Source organism: Dama dama, chromosome 21 (genome assembly GCF_033118175.1).
Source record: "Dama dama isolate Ldn47 chromosome 21, ASM3311817v1, whole genome shotgun sequence".
In the NCBI taxonomy this organism is placed as follows: domain Eukaryota; kingdom Metazoa; phylum Chordata; class Mammalia; order Artiodactyla; family Cervidae; genus Dama; species Dama dama.
The window spans coordinates 5,304,601-5,323,039 of NC_083701.1; the positions used below are offsets into that span (position 1 = coordinate 5,304,601).

Genomic DNA, 18,439 nt, shown 5'->3' on the forward strand with positions numbered 1-18,439 from the left:
CTCTCTCAAAGGAAGGGCTCGGAGGGACACAGAGGAAGCCTTGAATGTGGCGGGCGCAGGGCAGGCATCGCTCCGACCAGCCCCGTGCCCGGCTCACAGATGATGGCCCGAGGCTCGAGGAGCAGAGCACCTTGCGTAGGGCCTTTCTGGAGTCAGGAATCGGGAGGTCGCTGTCGGCCTGGGCCCTGGCTGAGCCGCTGTCCCCACTGGTGCCGAGGTTCAAGGCTCTGTCACACTGCCCCGCCGCCTCCCTCTTCCAGAACCATGTCCCCCTACACGATGCCTCAGCCCTTCATCCTCTGGGACTCCTCCCTCTTGCCCACCCTGAGTCCCTAAAGCTTGTGGCAAACCTACACATCCAGCCTCTCTGTAAAGGAATCACTCCATCTGTAAAAGATGATGTCCCAGGTGTTCCCACGGGAAGGGACCGAGAGGGGCCAGAGGTCTGCCCGGCCTCCCCTTAGAATCGCCGGTGGAGGGACACCTTCCTGCAGGGTCTGAGCTCTGCAGAGACCAGGAAGCCACTTCCAGATGCAAAGCAAGGAAATTGTGTCCACGGGAGAAAAAGATTCATTGGGGATCACTGCATGAATCCCTCTGGGGCTGCCTCGTTGCCGTGGTAACCGTGTTTGTATTGATGGTTTTGGAAGCCGTTGTTCTGTTTGACTTCTCCCTGCTCACCTCAGCAGGCTGCATTTGAGTCCCTGCACACAGCAGGGGCCGGGAGATTTGGAGGGGCAGCCAGGTCCCTTGGACAGAGGAGCCTGGAGGGCTATAGTCCACAGGGTCGCAGAGTCAGACATGACTGAAGTGACTTAGCATGCATGTATGCACTAGGTTTGCAGCATAATTAAGAAGGCGACTAGGAAGGGGATGAGGGCTGGAGGAGAGCCCCAGCTCCTGTTGCAGGAACAAGAAGCCTCCTGGGGATGTCGGGGACCCCAGCTGGGGAGGCCGAGAGGCAGCGTGGTGATGACAGTGAGAACAGAGCTGTTAGCTGGTGTGGGGGTTCGATGTCAGAGAGGAGCGTGAGCCCACTCCTTGTCTGGAGGACGGAGGGACAGGCAGTCTCAGGCTGGGAGACGCTACAGCTGAGAGCTTTTGGGGGGCTTTGTAACTGGTTCAGAAGCCGCTCCCTGGAAGGGCAGCCTGACCCACCCCCTGCCCCTGCAGAGGGTTCCAGGAGGCCTGGCCAGTGCCCTGCAGTTGCTGAACCCAGAGCGGGCATCTCCCTGGGCTGGCATCACCAGCAGGGGGCGGTGGAGAACGAGGCTCCCGCGTTCAGCATTCAGCAGCTGTTGACGGGCGCCTGCTGAGCACCCCTGTGGTGAAGGCTCTGCTGTTGGCTCTCAGGCCCGGGTAGAAACGCCCTGAGCATCTTGTCTGAGAGCCTCAGGGTCACCCTCCTGACCCGACCCCCACAGTCCCTTCCCTCGCTGGCAGCAAGCATGCACGCTGCTTCCCTCTGTGTCCCCCAAATCCACCCCATCTGCCCTTCCATCTTTACGGGTCGTGTCTCCAGTGGCTTGAGGACCAGACAAAATGCTTTTGCAAATTTCCACCATGGGACGTTTTCTAGGGGGAAAGCAAGCTAGAGTAAGGATATTGTCTGAGGAATGGAGCCAGAGTGTGCTCTTCTGAGCTGGTGGGAGATGGGGATTCTGGAAGGAGGAAGGAGCTTGCCTTTGTTGAAAGCCTCGTTGTTGGGGTGCCCTCACTGAACCCCGGCTTTCTGGGGTAGAGTGTGCACATTCCATCAACGGCCGGTGCAGGGGGAGTGGGGCCCCAGCCCAGGCCATGCAGATACTAACTCAGGGGCCAGTGATGGGCGTGGGTGGTGGGGGGTGGCAGGAGCCTGGGGGGCAAGGTCCGTGGGTGGAGAAAGCACAGGGCGGTACCGGCTTCTGCTGGCTTCTCCTCCAGCTGGAGGTGCCTGCACAGGCCGGGAAGGTCCCTGCGGCCGACCCGAGGGTGGGCCGGGTGCAGATGCCTAACTCTGTGCTTCTCCACCAACAGGGAGAACCTGGGCCCAGGGGAGAGAAGGGCGATCCCGGAGCGCCTGGGGAGCCGGTGAGTGCTCTCTGCTCTGTGCCCGTGCCCCTCCCCTCACCCCTGACCTCACCCCTGCCCCTCACTCCTCCCCTCACCCCTGCCCTCACCCCTCCCATCACCTCTGCCCCTCAACCCTGCCCCTCACACCTCTCTTCACCCCTCCCCTCACCCCTGCCTACACCCCTGCCCCCCACCCCTCCCTTCACCCCTGACCTCACCCCTGCCCCTCACCCCTCCCCTCACCCCTGCCCTCACCTCTGTCCCTCACCCCTGCCCCTCACCCCTCCCCTCACTCCTGCCCGCACCCCTCCCCTACCCTCTGCCCACACCCTTGCCCCTCATTCCTGCCCCACACCCTGCCCGGCACCCCTCACCCTGTGCGTCTGCTTTCCTGAGACTGGACACCTTCGGGCCTGTCTGAATTGCACACAGGAGCCCTGCTGAGCTGAATGTAGCTCCTTCCTCCTCTCTGTGGATCTCAATCCCTTCCCGTTGGCCATGTTCATGCCTCCCCAGAGCAAGGGTGTGACCTCGTCCACTGATGGGTGGTTTCATTGCAGGGATCACCAGGTCATCCTGGAGAACTGGGGCCTCGGGGGCCTGTTGGACCACCGGTAAGAGACCCCTCTGTCCTCTGTTGGCTCCCGGAGCAGAAATTCCTGCTAGGCCCTCACTGTCCCCTCCACCATGTCATTCTAGGAACGTCCACCAGGGGGCGCCGCAACAGGCGCTGCTAGGACTGAGTCCAGGGTCTGGGGAGAGAGGTTCTCCCAGAAAACCCCAAAACGCAGCCCCTGGAGCCCAGGCGGTCATTTCTCTGTCACTGAAGTGTGGGTTTAGGAGAGCGGGTAACCTGCTGCACCTTCCCTCCCTGACAACTCTTAAAACCCAGGTGGTCCTGGCTCCCGGAGGCTTTTCAAATGCAGGAAATCTCCAGTGCCAATATAAAGGATACCTAGAGTGTGTTACGGAGAAGGCAATGGCACCCCACTCCAGTACTCTCGCCTGGAAAACCCCATGGACAGAGGAGCCTGGTAGGCTGCAGTCCATGGGGTTGCTAGGAGTCGGACATGACTGAGCGACTTCACTTTCACTTCTCACTTTCATGCCTTGGAGAAGGAAATGGCAGCCCACTCCAGTGTTCTTGCCTGGAGAATCCCAGGGACGGGGGAGCCTGGTGGGCTGCCATCTATGGGGTCGCACAGAGTCAGTCGACTGAAGCGACTTAGTAGCAGCAGCAGCAGAGTGTGTTAACATTTTGATTATATTTTGATTGTCCTCTTAACTGGCTCTGTGCTGGGCAGTGTTTCGTGAGCTCTGAGTGGCCTGTCCGGGCTCAGATCCCAGAGGCCCCCGGCTGCCTGTGTGCGCCCGGGCAGGCCTGTCCCTCTGCGCCTCACATACGTCAGGATGAAGGGTAGGGGCTGCGGCCTGTGTCCTGGGGGTGAAGACTGAAGAAGTTTAGGGAGCCCGGAGCTGTGATCTCTGCACCTGTAAACATGCTCCCTGTCCTTTCAGTTTGGTCGTGGTGGTTTAGTTGCTCCGACTCTGCGACCCCATGGACTGTAGCCCACCAGGCTCCTCTGTCCATAGAATTCTCCAGGCAAGAATACTGGAGTGGGTTGCCATCTCCTTCTCCAGGACATCTTTCTGACCCAGGGATTGAACCTGCATCTCCTGCATAGGCAGGCAGAATCTTTATCTCTGAGTCACCCGGGAATCCTGTTCTTTGAGTTTGGATCACCTGATTCTGACGACAAAGGTGCCCCCGCGTCGCTGCATGGGGCCGAGGACAGTGTTGCAGGAGGCGTCTCACTTCCTTTCTGTTTCCCATGCAGGGTGCCAAGGGACAAGAAGGCGCCCAGGGAACGCCTGGAGCAGCCGGGAACCCTGTGAGTCCTTCCTGGCCACCTGCCTCCCGGGGCCCACGGGAGGGGGCTGGGCCGACCCCTGCCCCTGGGCGCCCAGCTCCCTGCTGAGTGTGCGGCCAGGCCTGGGAAAGTGCCGTCCACCCTGGAGGGCTGGCCAGGCCCAGGGCCGCCTCCTGTCCACCCCGCCTCACCGGGTCCTCTCTCTCGTCTCCAAGGCTTGATCACACCCTTACAGTCAACTTACATTATGCCAGAATGTGTGTCTCCATAGCTCAGATCTGCAGATTTTGTTCCATTTTCAGGGTTTCCATTCCCCCATGCTCTGAAGCTAGAGGCCACGCCCCACCTGAGACGTGTGCTTGACGGCACCTGGCCATCCTCTCTGCCCTCCCCCGACACCCACTCCTCCGCCTCTGCCACCTCCGTGCTGTGGTCTTAAGGATCGTCCCGGAGTCCTCCTGGCCTCCTGCTGCCCCCTCTGTGCTGGAATCCAGCTCCTTTGAGGCTTGGCTCCTGGGGCCCTCCTGACCCTCCTGGATAGGGGGGCCATCCTTCCTGTAGAGGGAATGTCATCTAGAAGCATTTTGAGCAAATCAGGGAGAGTTGAATAGGAGGCAAGTTTGGAGAAAGACTGGGGGAGCTGCTTGTAATCAATTCCTTGGGGCTTTCTGACCTTCTTCTGCCTCTCTACAGGGAGCTCCTGGACTTGTAGGTCCCCCTGGCCCCAGCGGCCCCCCAGGAAGTGTGGTGAGTGACTGGGGTGGGTGGGGAGGGCAGCGGCACCAGCACTGGTTGTGGATCCTCGATGCCCATCCCCCTAGTTAACTCATGTGTCCTCCACGACAGAACTCAGGGTGTAGACATCCCTGCTCCCATTTCACAGATGGAGAAATTGAGGTCCCAGCAAAAATACCTACAAAGTTACAACCTGAGGTTCTTGGTAACTCAGGAGATCTGCAGGTGGTAAAGGAAATTGTTGAGGGCAGAAAGCTGTGAGCAGCACTGATGCTGGGATCAGTGTCACAGCTGGCCTTGGAGGAAGCAGGATGGACCTGTAGGAGTGGGAGATGCCCTAAATATTGGATTGCCGGGTCCTAGCCGCAGCTCACTGGCTGCCAGGCCTCTGCAGGGGTTCCTGAGGCCTCAGCTTTTTCATCTTCAGCCTGGAGCGCGTGGGCTGTGTAGGCTCACCTTCGTGCCCCACTGCACTTGGCCTGTGGAGGCGGCCACCCCGTGGGGGGCCCTGGGGTCTGCTTGTGGGCCCGCGTTAAGAGCCACTGTGGACATTGATTTTGATTTCAGTTGTGCAGCAAAGCGCCCAGTGGCGTCCAGTGAAGGGCACTGGAGAATTGTGCTCCTGGGGTAGGCTGAGTCCAGTCCTGTTCGGTCACCATCTTTTCTGTTAATGATCCCAGCAGCTTAGAGGACAGATGTGGGTGCAGGTGTGTGCCAGTCACTGTTTTAAGTCCTTCACGCTTACTGACTCCTCACGACCCTGGGAGACGGGTGTCAGAAGTGGCCCCCTTTTACTCAGGAGGAGACTGAGGCACAGGGAGACGGCGGCACGTGGTCAGTGGTTGCCGTGGAAACCGCGAGACCCTGGCCCGAGTCACGTCACCCTCCCCCGCAGGGTCAGTGCGCTCTTCCCAAAGCCAACCCTGCGTCCCTTGGCCTGACGGTTTTCTCTGGCCTTTCGAGACCTTGTGGTCCAGCCACATGGCACGTGGCCAGTAGCAGCAGCAGAAGCAGCCCTGGCCGACGGGTGTGTGAACGGCCCACCTCCTTCACCCCTGGGGGAGCCGCTCCGAGCACCTGTCTGCCGTTGGACCCTGGAGCCCCCGGCAGGACTGAGCTGCATCCATGTGAACGTGTCCCTACCCGCCCGTCATCCTGTTTCTGACGTCCCTGCTGGTGCATCCGCGGGACGTCTGCCCTGAGCCTTGCCTCGAAAAGTCAGCCTCTAGGGGATGCTCATGACATGGGCGGAGCAACGATGCCAAGGCTGTGCTCCTAGGTCACCCTTTCCTCCCCGAGGTCCCCTCCGCGCCATGCCCTGCCTGCCCTCCGAGAGCCACAGCCCAAAGTGGGCAGACCGTCGGGAAGCAGGGCCGCGTGGTTAGAGCTCCTATGTGCGAGGATGAGTGGCAGTCCCCGGGGGACAGGGAGGCGGGTGGAGGAGGAATAAGTCAGAAGTGGAGAATGAGTTGGGAGCCTCTGACCGGAGGGGGCCCATCGCTCTTCTCTGAGCGCCCTGGGCCCTCTTGAACTTGAGCTTGTCAATCACCTTTCTTTCTCTAGGGTCCCCCGGGCTCCAGGGGCCCCCCTGGGAAAGATGGGGAGCACGGTGAGAAGGTAAGACGCAGTGTGGTCTCTACCCTCCGTGGCGGTTCTCAGCTTTTAAGAGGCAGGAAAGGAGCCTGCTCTGCTCAGACCCGCTTCAGGACCCGGGAGGCCAAGGGCTCCTCTGCAGTCGTCTCCTCTAACCCTCGCTACAGACACAGGGTCAGATGGGGCCCTGCCAGACAGAGGTGTAGACTGAAGCTCTATGTCCTGCGACCTGTAGCTGGTGAGCCGCAGAGCTGGTCTGTCTGCCTCCTAAGCCCCTCTCTCTCTCAATTCAGTGCTCCAGCATAGCCACCCCACGTGTGAAATTAAACCTTCCTGGGCTACAAGAAAGAGCTTTATTCATTAGGAAGCAGAGAGACACAGTGTCCCCCCCCCCCAAAAAAAAAACGCCAATACTCCGAGGGCAGAGGGGCAGGCTCCCCGGCCTTTCGGAATCCCAGGTGACACGTCCTGACTTCGCATTCTCGCACGTGTCTCCCATGTTTATTCTGACTTCTGGCATCTTGTGGGTGGAGACGGGGATTCTGAACACCCCCAGGACGGCGCCCCTCCTCAGTGCAGACCGTCCCCTGTGAGCATCAGCAGTGTCAGGGCTGAGGAGCCCGGGTCTCGGCTTGCGCCGAGCCCACATAGACCACAGGACCACACAGGTGGCGAGAGGAGCCGAGGCCCTGACGTGCGGCACAGAGCAGATGGTGAGGGGAGAAGGGGGCTTGCTGTCTCAAGCCCCCACTGGAGGCTTCTCATCCAGAGACAGAAATCCCAGTGCCCCCCACCCCCACACTGCTCCAACTCCTGATTCGTCCTCCGCAGCCAACCCTGACCCAGCTCTCCTGTCTCTGAACTTAACAATGCAGATTCCTTCAGGTCCACTTCACCTGGGACCTTTGGAAGGCGTGATCATTTTGTCTTTTCTATTTTGTCAAAATGTTGTAACAGGAATAGATACAAACTTTTACAATTTGATGGGAAGGCTCAGTTTTTAAATGCATCCCTCAGAGAAGGATTTGCTATGAAGAAAAATGATCGACCAGCCTGTGGAAAATCTTAAGTGAGGGAGGGAGAAAAAAAAACCAAAACCTGACCCATCTGTTTTGCTTTGATTGTACCATGTGCAGAGGATGGGCCTCTACTCTGGGACACATGGGCACTGACAACTTAGAAGTTTGTCAAGAGGGTTGGTTAGAAGGGAATGTTGAGGACTAATTGAGCAAAAATGAGAACGTCTGGGGCTTCCCAGGTAGGAGACTCAGCTTTGATCCCTGGTTCAGGAGGTTGCCCTGGAGGAGTAAATGGCAACCCACTCGAGTATTCTTGCTGGAGAATCCCATAGACGGGGGAACCTGACAGGCTACAGTCCCCGGGATCGCTAAGAGTCATGACTTAAAAAGACACAACTTAGGGCGTCCATTATGGCTCAGCCGGTAAAGAATCTGCCTGCAATGTGGGATACCTGGGTTCGATCCCTGGCTTGGGAAGATCCCCTGGAGAAGGAAACAGCTACCCACTCCAGTATTCTGGCCTGGAGAATTCCATGGACTATACTGACAATGGGGTCGCAAAGATTCAGACAGGACTGAGCAACTTTCTCTTTCACTATTGACTAAACAGCAACAGCAGTTGGCTCATTCAGCCTCTAGAGGGAGCCAGACACCTCTGCTCTGATGAGCAGAAGACTGCATTTGCAAGGGGACTTCCCCTCCAGTGCTGTACAAAGTGGTAAAAATCCCTGACAGCAGGACCTGCTCTTCTCTCTGACTGTCCAGTGGGTGGCCTGAGACTTGCAGAAGCTGATCCTGCCCCGTGCCTGGAGAGAGGTCCTCTGCATCCTTTGCTTTGTCCTCTGTGGGACATGGTGCCTCCCTTCACTTCTGTGTCAGGAATGTCTGGTGCAGGTTGCAGCTTAGGTCCAAGTGAGCCCTACCCAGAAAGGGACTTCCTGTGGCCCATGTGGTCTCCCCCCCCCTGCAGCGTTCCACAGCTGGGGTTGCATGGGGCTCCTGGCTTGTGGTCAGAAACGGGGAGCAAACTCCAAGCCCAGCTCCCTCCCTCATCAGATCCTGGTTCCCTCTCTCTCACCACACTTTGGATCCCCAAGCGGTGCTCACGTCACTGAAGGCCTGTCGTGTGAAGAGGAATTGGATTTTGTCTGCATAGCCCCAAGTTTGAGGTCAAACCTCTGGAAGATTTCAGAGAGGACTGTCTTGGCTGAACATAAAGACCCAGTGTCTAATGGAACTGCCCAGTAAGGAAATGAACCGCCTGGGGAGGTGGTGAGCTCTGTGCTCTGAAAGGAGTCCAAGTAGAAATGGGGAGGACTGCCTGGAAGAGGCGCACCTGATGGCTTCCTGCAGTGCGTGGGAGGTGGGGCTAGAAAACTCTCGTGTCCTCCCACGCCCATGTTCCACGCTGCAATGAGAGTGTCGCACACTGGGAGCCTCAGACCTCAGCGATGTGCCGTGTCGCCATCGTCAGCGTGTCGGGAAGTCCTAAGTCAAGGTGTCAGAAGGGCTGGCTCCTCCCGGGGGCGGTGAGGGAAGGGTGTCTTCCAGGCCCCTCTCCTTGGATTACTGATGGCTGCCTTCTCTCCGCGTCTTCACGTGGACTTGCCTCTACACAGGCCTGTGTCCAAACTTCCCTTTCTCGTGAGGACAGCAGTTGTTTTGGGGCTAGGCTCCATGCTCCTCCAGTATCAGCGCCTCTTAACTAATTACACCTGCAGAGACCCTATTTCTACACTGAAGTGCCGGAGTTAAGGGCTTTGGCATATGAATTTGGGGCTCGCGTTATACGGTTTGTTCTCTGTGTCTTCAGAAGGGGTGGGCTTTCTGAAGCAGGGCCTCACCGGGAAGCCCTCCCACCCCTTTCAGGGGGTGGTGGTTGTTTAGTCACTAAGTCGTGTCTGACTCTTGCAACCCCATGCACCTTGCCAGGTTCCTCTGTCCATGGAATTTTCCAAGCAAGAACACTGGAGTGGGTTGCCATTTCCTACTCTAGGGGATCTTCTTGATCCAGGGATTGAACCCTCCACTCCTGCATTGGCAGGCGTTTTCGTTACCACCGAGCTGCCAGGGAAGCCCTCCCTTTAGATTGGTTCTCCGTTGAAAAACTTACTCTCTGCATCTCGTTGACCCCAGACACTGTCCACTTGTGTTTCCAGGGAGCAGCAGGAGAAGAAGGGAGCCCAGGGCCAGCCGGCCCCAGGGGTGATCCTGGTTCCCCCGGGATCCCCGGGCCCCCTGGAAGAGGGAAAGATGGAGACCCGGTAAGTGTGAGGGGCTTCGGTGACCATAACGACCAGGCTGGAATTAGAAAAGGAAAAAAGGGTCCGCGGTCAAACTCTGCAATAAAGCAGCCGGGCTGGGAAAGGGGCCCACGTCAGGCCAGCCTGGCACAGGGTCCCGTGCGGACTGCTGGCTGTGGGTCAGGCTCCGGGGACACAGACCTGGGTTAGAGCCTGTGCTGTGGAGATGCTCACGAGACAGCTGAGCCGTCCAATGACCGTAGCTCGGGCATCCTGGAGAAGGGCTTCCCTGATCTGTGTAAGCTGGGGAGGCCTCGCACAGGAAGTGGCATCTATGCAAAAAGTGAAACTTGGAAGAAATTACTTTTTAGATGGAATAGCACAGAGCGGGTGTTGGTGACAGGTGAGCTGTGTGTGTAAATGCGTGAGGGTGTTAGCGCACGGGGACTTACAAACGCTTTACTGTGTCCTGGACAGAAAGCGGTAAGTAAGAAAGACACCAGACTTTGGGATCAGAAGAGCCCCTACAGTGAAGCCTGAAACCTGGCCTCGTCCTTGAGGGAATCTGCAAAATAAGGATCTTGCAGGGAGGGATAAGTTAGGAGGTTGGGATTAACATATACCTACTACTATAAAATAGATAGTCAACAAGGACCTCCTGTAGAGCCCAGCAAACTCAGGTTGTAATAACCTATATGGGAAAATTTGAAAAAGAGTGAATATATGTATATGTAATCCTGCCAACACAGGAGACACAAGAGACGCAGTTTGATCCCTTGGTTGGGAAGATCCCCTGGAAAGGAAACGGCACCCCACTCCGGTATTCTTGGCTGGAAAATGCCGTGGACAGAGGAGCCTGGTGGGCTACACAGTCCATGGGGTCACAATGAGTAGGGCATGACTGAGCACACAGCACATGTGTATGTATTTAACTGAGTGGCTTTGTTGTACCCTTCAAACCAACACAGCACTGTACACCTCAATGTGTACAGCCTTGTCGTACAGTCAAAAACAACACAACACGTCAAGTATACTCCAATATAAAATAAAAGTTAATAAAATGAAATTCACTACCTAAAAACCAAAAGAAAAAAAAAAAAGGATCTTAAATAAGAAAGCGCAAACTAAGAGACACCCGAGGGGTTTGCTTGAGGTCACACAGAACTGGTAGGCGATAGAGTCAGAATTCACACCCAGGGGTCCTGTGTCTCAAAACCAGGTGGTTTTGCTTTGTACGCAGCAGGTCGTGGTGAGAGTCCGTCCTTCCGTGTGTCCCCAGAGCACAGGGTAAACGGGTAGATGCTCACTCGTGGCTCTATGATCATCTTTCTTCCATTCCTTTTCCCAGGGACTTCGTGGCCCACCGGGATTACCAGGACCTATGGGAACCAAGGTGAGTATTAGTCTACCAAACTGTAGATACCGTGGGTTGCACTTAGAAAGCAATCATGCTGGATGATCATCTCTGGTCGCCTCTGTCTATTCCCATGTTCATCACTGTCACCTAACAAAAGCTTCTGCGACTCTGAACTGTGAGATGGAAGTGGGTGCCACATAGTTGTTTGTTAATATTCGCAGTTAAGTAAGTTACCAAAGACGCTTTCAACCAGTGAAGGAATAGATCTTGTCTTGTACTGGGGTCTTCCCTGGTGGCTAAGTGGTAAAGAACCCACTTGTCAATGCAGGAGACCCAAGTTCGATCCCTGGGTTGGGAAGAGCCCCTGGACAAGGAGATGGCAAGCCACTCCAGTATTCTTGCCTGGGAAATCTCGTGACAGACGAGCCTGATGGGTTACGGTCCATGGGGTCACAAAAGAGTTGGACATGACTTAATGACTAAACAACGACAAGTCTTGTATTGTTGGTTTGATTGGGGACACAAAGGGTCCTCAGATTTCAGATGATTAACATAATAAAAGTTTATTCCTCATTCATGTTAAGTCTAATGGGAGTTTTGGTGAGTGGAGAGTCCTGACCACATGGCCATTCAGGGACCCACGTTCCTTCAGTCCCATGCACTTGCTTCTGTAAGACTTCAGTGTCTCCTGCTGAGTCCTCTGTATGCAGTGGTAAACAATGGAAGAGACGATGGAGGACCTTGTGGGAAGATTTTGTGGGCCAGGCCCGGAGGTGGTCCGTCATTTCCACCAACCTCCTGACCCTGCAGGGGAGGGGGTCGGTTGTCATCTAGCCAAGCCTCCCAGAGGAAAGGCAGACACTTCAGTCAATAGCAGGCATCGCTCCTTCAATTTGCTTGTAACCACTACTCAGAAAAGGAGACTTTGCCCATGAGGGAGTATTGGTAAGAGCACTTTCCTGGGTGATGAGGACAGTTTTCCTGAAGTTATCCTTATACTGAATCATTGAGTTCATTGAGTCATTCGTGCATCCATTAGCAGCATGCTTATTATCTCATTCATGGCGGATCCACTAAGCCTCTGCCACGTGCCTGATCTGGAGGTGGGCGGGGAAATATCAGGGATGAGTGGCACGTATCCCCAGCCCTCTATCGGCTCAGGAGCCGGGGGAGAAGCAGATGACCAAGTACTGGGATTGAGGGAGCCTTAGGCACAAGTACTCAGGGGGGGCTCCCGGCCCAGCCTGGTTTGACTCTGGAAGGCTTCTTGGCAGAGATGATGTTTGTCTGGATTCTAAAGTGTGTTGTAGCAGCCGAAGGGGAAGACAAGGAAGGAGTTCTCTGCAGGGTCCTAACATGGGAGGACTGCGGGTGCATGAAATAGAATGTGTTCCAAGCAGAGTATGTGTTGTACGGGCATCCACAGCCAGTGAACGACTGCTTGACCAGCTCAGATGCATAAATGTGGGTGACATAGTGAGGGGCATTAGAATGTTTATTTTTTGCTTTAGTTTAACAAATCTATTCAAAATCACTTGAAGCATTACTGTACAGTTACCGTATTTTTATCCACTTGCATATATTTTTGAAAACAGATTTTTAAAATTTCCTTTTATGTCACTGGCTGTCTTTCCTGGACCCACTTTCTGAGTCAGCCAGCACTTTCCTAAACCACATCCCCACCACCCAGCCCGGTTACTGAAGATACAGCACTTTGGGAATCCTTTATGCTACTCTTATAGGAAGTTTTATCTGAAGGCCCAGATACTCATTCTTTTATTTCTCCCCTTTTATTTTTTAGCTGTGTTTTTGGGATCTTGACCACAAAACCACAGAGTATATTGTTTTTATTGTATGTAAAAGTCTTGGTTTACAGTAATAACCAGGATATGGAATTTGAGAACTTAGGAGTAATTGCTGGGGGCTTCCCTTGTGACTCAGCTGGTAAAGAATCGGCCTCCAATGCGGGAGACCTGGGTTCGATCCCTGGGTTGGGAAGATCCCCTGGAGAAGGGAAAGGCTACCCACTCCAGTATTCTGGCCGGGAGAATTCCAAAGACTGTATTTGGAATACAGTGAATACTCTTTGTGACTCCACAAAGAGTCGGACATGACTGAGAGACTTTCACTTTCACTTTTTAGGTTAAACTTGCTGCCTGATTTTTTTCCACCCCTCAGGCAGGTGACCTCTGCAGTGGTACTGAGCTTGTACTGATGAAGATCACGTGTGTTCTCCTAATGGTGCTTTTGTTGTTCATGATGAAAGGAAGAAGAAATGAGGGAGTTCTTTTGAGTGATCTGAGCAAATATTTGGCAACTCCCTAGTTTCCCTGGTAGCTCAGGCAGTAAAGCGTCTGCCTGCAATGTGGGAGACCCAGGTTCGATCCCTGGGTTGGGAAGATCCCCTGGAGAAGGAAATGGCAACCCATTCCAGTATTGTTGCCTGGAGAATCCCATGGACTGAGGATCCTGGTAGGCTACAGTCCATGGGGTCGCAAAGAGTCGGACATGACTGAGTGACTTCACTTTCACTTTAGTTTCTGAAGAAAAAAAAAAAAAGGAAACAACTTTGCCTCAATTTGAGGGCCTGTAAAATAATTCCTTGTGCCCGGAGCAGTGGGCGTGTGTGGAGCAGGGAGGCAGGACCAGGGACTGGAGGGCCTCTGGATCCACAGCCAGTTCGGACGTGTGTCTGAGGTTCCTGCGTGATGCTGTGAGCCTGGCATCTGCCCAGCAGCAGCACTTCTGTGCCCTCAACTCCCCCCCAAGAGGAGGAGTTTCAGGATCTGGGAGAAATCAGTTGCCTCTGAGAAGGCAGGGAGGCAGGGGCACTGTAAAGGGCGCCAGAAATGGGAGATGCGGAAATGGGTAAAGGCGTCCTTTCTCTGGGCTGCTTATTTATGAGGTTGATAAAAATCTACCTCCCAGGCAGAGTTTGGGGAAAAAATGATGTAATGCAAATAAAAAGTATTTGTGTGCCTAGCCTTATGTTCGCCACACATACGTGCCCAATAAATATTAGTGATCCTTATGATTAAATCACACTGTGGAGTCTGCTTTAGGGTTCAGCAAGAAGGTGAGGGGTCTAGAGAGACCTGACTCATCCCTGTCGGCCTGCTGTTGGAGAGAGAAGCCCCGTGGAAGTGCGTGGAGGCGGCAGTGAGGCGTGGAGAAGAGAGGCGGGAGGAGACCCGGGGTGAGATGTGCAGAGGGCCTTGCCCCAGGGACAGTTGACCAGCCAGTTTCAAATCGGTGGGAGCCACGGTAAGCTGTGCTCTCTCCGTTTACATACGAGATGTGTAAACAGAGGACACTTTCAGTGTTAATACTGTATACATTTGCAAGGTGGAATGTAGTTTAGAATAAAGGTTTCCCTAGTCAGCCGGCATTGGGAAGGTAAATTGGAACCAGAGAGATCTTTAGTTGTAGAATGCAGGGCTCGTGGCGGGACAAGGTGGGAGGAAGGGGAGAGACACCCGTGTTCAGCCGTGGGCCTTGCCCGGGTGCTGTCCCTGGTGCTGAAAACCCCTGGGCACTTAAGAGCACCCTACCAGGATTTTCCTTGGTGCTTTCTCAGCCCTTCATAATGACTTACAGCCACAAAAAGACTCTTAAAGATGCCGTTCCTTCTCTTGGGTGGACTCGTTTCTAGTGAAATGAGCAAGCTTTGCCTTCCGACGGAGCTGGGTTAGGATCCCAGTCCAGCTACCTGTAAGACAGATGCGTGCGTGGCTGTCACTTTAGTCCTGACGGAGTCTTTGCGACCCTATGAGCTAGAGCCCTCCAGGCTCCTCTGTCCATGGGATTCTCCAGGCATGAATACTGGGGTGGGTTGCCACGCCCTCTTCCAGGGTATCTTCCCATCCCAGGGAGTGAACTCACATGTCTTATGTCTCTTGCCTTGACAGGCGGGTTCTTTACCACTCGTGCCACATGGGAAGCCCAAGATCTATGACAAGGGCAAGTGGCTTATTGTTTCTGAGACTCTGTTCCTTTTCTGTATGAAGGAGTAAAACGTGGTTAACCCCCAACCGGCTCCCGTGGATAAGTAATCTCACGGCACATAGTTTTTCAATAAATGACCTCCTCCTTCCACGACCTCACACATTTTCCTCCATAAACACTGTTGAACTGGCTCAGAGTGTCTTGCAACCAAAACAGATACCACAGTCACTATTATAGATTAGAGCTCACATGCCCCCTTTCTTCTAATCAGTAACCTTCTTGCATTTTCTGACCAAGCTTTAAGGTCTTTGGCTCTTTTCTTGGAGCCATTTTCTCCGAGTTTCAGTCCATTAAGCTGTTGCTTCAGGGAAGTGTTAGCATCACAGAGGGCCATAAACATACAAATGGAGCCAGGCCAGCGCCCCTGCAGCAGAGATCAATCCTGACTCAGATTCTTGGCAGGACTGCCAGAGGTCATTCATCATGTTCCCTCCTGAGCAAAAAGTTGATTTTGGTCAACAGCAAAATTTAGTACCTGACAAAAGGCGAGTGATGATAGATTCGGTCATTCAGGCATTCAGGAATTTGCTGTTAAAGGGCTGTTCCAGGCCCAACACTAGGCATTGTGGATGCAGAAGTGTGTAGATATTGTGCCCGGCATAGGGTGTGACTCCATTTAGGTACTTGACAAATATTTGTTGAACTAATGGATGAATGAATCAATGGATAATTTATTCTTTTAAGATCCTTAAATAAAAGTCAGAGGGTCAGATACAATGGGAGGGTGGTGTGTTAAAGTTAATGACGATACATTCAAATGTCTTCCAAAGGCTGAGAGGCGGGCAGGCAAAGGTGGGTTTAAGGAAATGAAATGATTGGGCTGAGTTTTAGTTGGTGGGTAAGTATTTGGAAATAATGGAAATTGTGAGAGACTTTATTTTGGGGGCCTTCAAAATCACTGCAGATGGTGACTGCAGACATGAAATTAAAAGATGCTTGCTCCTTGGAAGAAAAGCTGTGACCAACCTAGGCAGCATATTAAAAAGCAGAGACATTACTTTGCCAGCAAAAGTCCATCTAATCAAGGCTATGGTTTTTCCAGTAGTCATGTGTAGATGTGAGAGTTGGACTATAAAGAAAGCTAAGCACCTAAGAATTGATGCTTTTGAACTATGGTGTTGGAGAAGACTCTTTGAGAGTCCTTTGGACAGCAAGGAGATCCAACCAGTCAATCCTAAAGGAAATCAGTCCTTCGAATATTCATTGGAAGGATTGATGCTGAAGCTGAAACTCCAATATTTTGGCCACCTGATGCGAAGAACTGACTCATTTGAAAAGACCATGATGCTGGGAAAGATTGAAGGCAGGAGGAGAAGGGGACAACAGAGGATGAGATGGTTGGATGGCATCACCAACTCGACGGACATGAGTGAGTAAGCCCTCGGAGTTAGTGACGGACAGGGAAGCCTGGCGTGCTGCAGTCCAGAGAGTCGGACACGACTGAGTGACTGAATTGAACTGAAGTATTTGGAAGCTTAGAACCTGGATGAAAGAAGACCCCCATGCGGGGATCAGCTGGTTCAAGAAGCAGGAGCGTGCACAGTTACTTAGAAGAACACACGCTGCATCCTTGGCGTGTTTAGCTGCAGTTGTTAGTGTTTTATGCTGTGCATAGTATGCAGCCTTGGGAAGAAGAGAGGAGGCAAGCTAAAACAAAGTACAAGGGAGATGTATGTTAACTTTCAGTTTTAGTTTGTGTTTATTTCTGGCTGGGCCAGGTCTTCGCCGCGGCACTCGGGTTTCCTCTGGGTGCAGTGAGTGGGGACCGCTCTCCTGCGGCGCTCAGGCTCCCCCCGCGCTGGCTGCCCTGGCTGCAGAGCGCAGGCTGCCAGTCCACCGGCTCAGTAGCCCTGAGGCACGCGGAGTCTGCCGGAGCCAGGGACGGAGCCCGTGTCCCCGGTTAACCACTGGGCCACGAGGGAAGTCCCTACATTAACTATTTTAAAGGAGAACCTGGGGTGCAAAAGAATATGGATTTTTCTAACATGTATTGTGCTTAGTTTATTTTTTGTTGTCTAACTTGGCTGATAAAATATAATATACACCTTTTCACACTCCACACTCCATGTTATACCGTCTCTTACCTTGTAAATGAGTCTATAGTAGATATGTGGGAATTTGGTAAAATGTTCTTTTGTTTCCTCATTGATGAGGGTCTTAAGGGTGCCAGAGAGATTATGGGATTCATCCAAGGTCACAGGACCAGGCTGACATTGTTCTGTGACCGAACCAAACGCGAGCCAGCTTGCCTGATGCACAGCAAAGCCGGCCTGCTGCCACGGGGTGAAGGAAAGCAGTGTTTGATGCCTGGAGAGAAGAGAATGGGGAGGCAAGTGAGACTCGAAGCCCTGGCAGCTTTCAGACAGGGTTTAAGAGCAGCATTTAGATGAGGGTCATAGGGTGTGTGATCAGTTAGTGGACATCTTTCTGACCGGTGGTGAGGCAACAGGGTGATGTTGGAAATCTTAATCATCAACCTTCTGGTTCCAGTCAGTCTGGGATCCACATGCTGGTCAGCATCCTCTAATTTGAGGGGATCTTGGTTTCTGCATCACAGCTCAGAAGTACAAGTCCGATTTTTATGTGTATCCCTTCCGGAGAAACTGGGAGTCCTGTGAGACTGTTTCATTGCTCAGCCACTGTTTAGGTCATCATTGCTTTTCTTGCTTGACTGCTTTTCCTTTGTTTCTGCTTTTCTGTTCTTGCTTCCCCTCTCTTCCGTAATCAGTAACTGCTTGAGTCTGCTCTTTGGGACTTGGGTAGGCCAGACAAGAAGTGAGGACAGGGCGTGGGGGGAGTTACACCCGGGAAGACCCTGCAGAGTCCTGCTCAGTTTCAGCCCTGCCCCCCTTTTCTTTGATCCTGTTTTATCCTGGGGGGAATGGGCAGGGCAAGAACAGGAGTAAAGTTTTGGATAGAGAGGTTAGTCGTGAACCCACAGGGCAACATGGTTTTAAGGGGACCCGGTTTCAGTCCTGAGACTGGACTTGCGGTCACTTGGCGGCCAGTGGGAACTCCTCTGCCTCTTCCTCTCACTGTCCAATGTGCTGGTGAGGGACCTCGCACTGATTGTATCACTCTTAGTTCATTGCGCTTTTTTCCACCTTCGCCTTATTTCTTGACTTCCTCCCCTCCCACCTTCCCCATGCACAGAAATCAGATTTTCTGGCAGTCCCAGGCATCTTGTACTCCCCAGAATCAGCCACATCATTTTATTCTAAATAAACAGGATGCACCATCTGGGGCTCTGAAGAGGATTTCTCGGGGATTGTGTGCAGAGGTGAGGGTGGGCCAGAAAGAGGCTGTGGTCCTCAGGACACCGCGGACCTGCGGGGAGGAGGGAAAGAGACAGTGTTACCAGGGTTTAGGGAGAGTTTAGACTGTGGTTCATCTCTTTCGTGAGAACTTCGCAAACCTGTTCAGATCTCTCTCCTGAATTTAACACAGAGCATTGGAAATGGGCAGGGCCCCTGAATGAGTCATCTTTGGTCGTGGAGCCAGATTGCAGTTTGCTGTGAATAAACAACCAACATTTGTTGAATGACTATATAACTTACAAACTCG

General features: G+C 53.5%; 1 protein-coding gene across 1 annotated transcript in view; it reads left to right on the plus strand.

Moving 5' to 3' along the window:
• COL22A1 (collagen type XXII alpha 1 chain) overlaps nt 1-18,439 on the plus strand; it is a 197,156-nt gene that overhangs the window by 112,154 nt on the left and 66,563 nt on the right. Inside the window, exons 32-38 of the mRNA XM_061123137.1 lie at nt 2,017-2,070; nt 2,613-2,666; nt 3,891-3,944; nt 4,617-4,670; nt 6,222-6,275; nt 9,430-9,534; nt 10,862-10,906. Coding sequence (XP_060979120.1) covers nt 2,017-2,070; nt 2,613-2,666; nt 3,891-3,944; nt 4,617-4,670; nt 6,222-6,275; nt 9,430-9,534; nt 10,862-10,906 — 420 coding nt within the window. The remainder of the gene's footprint in view (nt 1-2,016; nt 2,071-2,612; nt 2,667-3,890; nt 3,945-4,616; nt 4,671-6,221; nt 6,276-9,429; nt 9,535-10,861; nt 10,907-18,439) is intronic.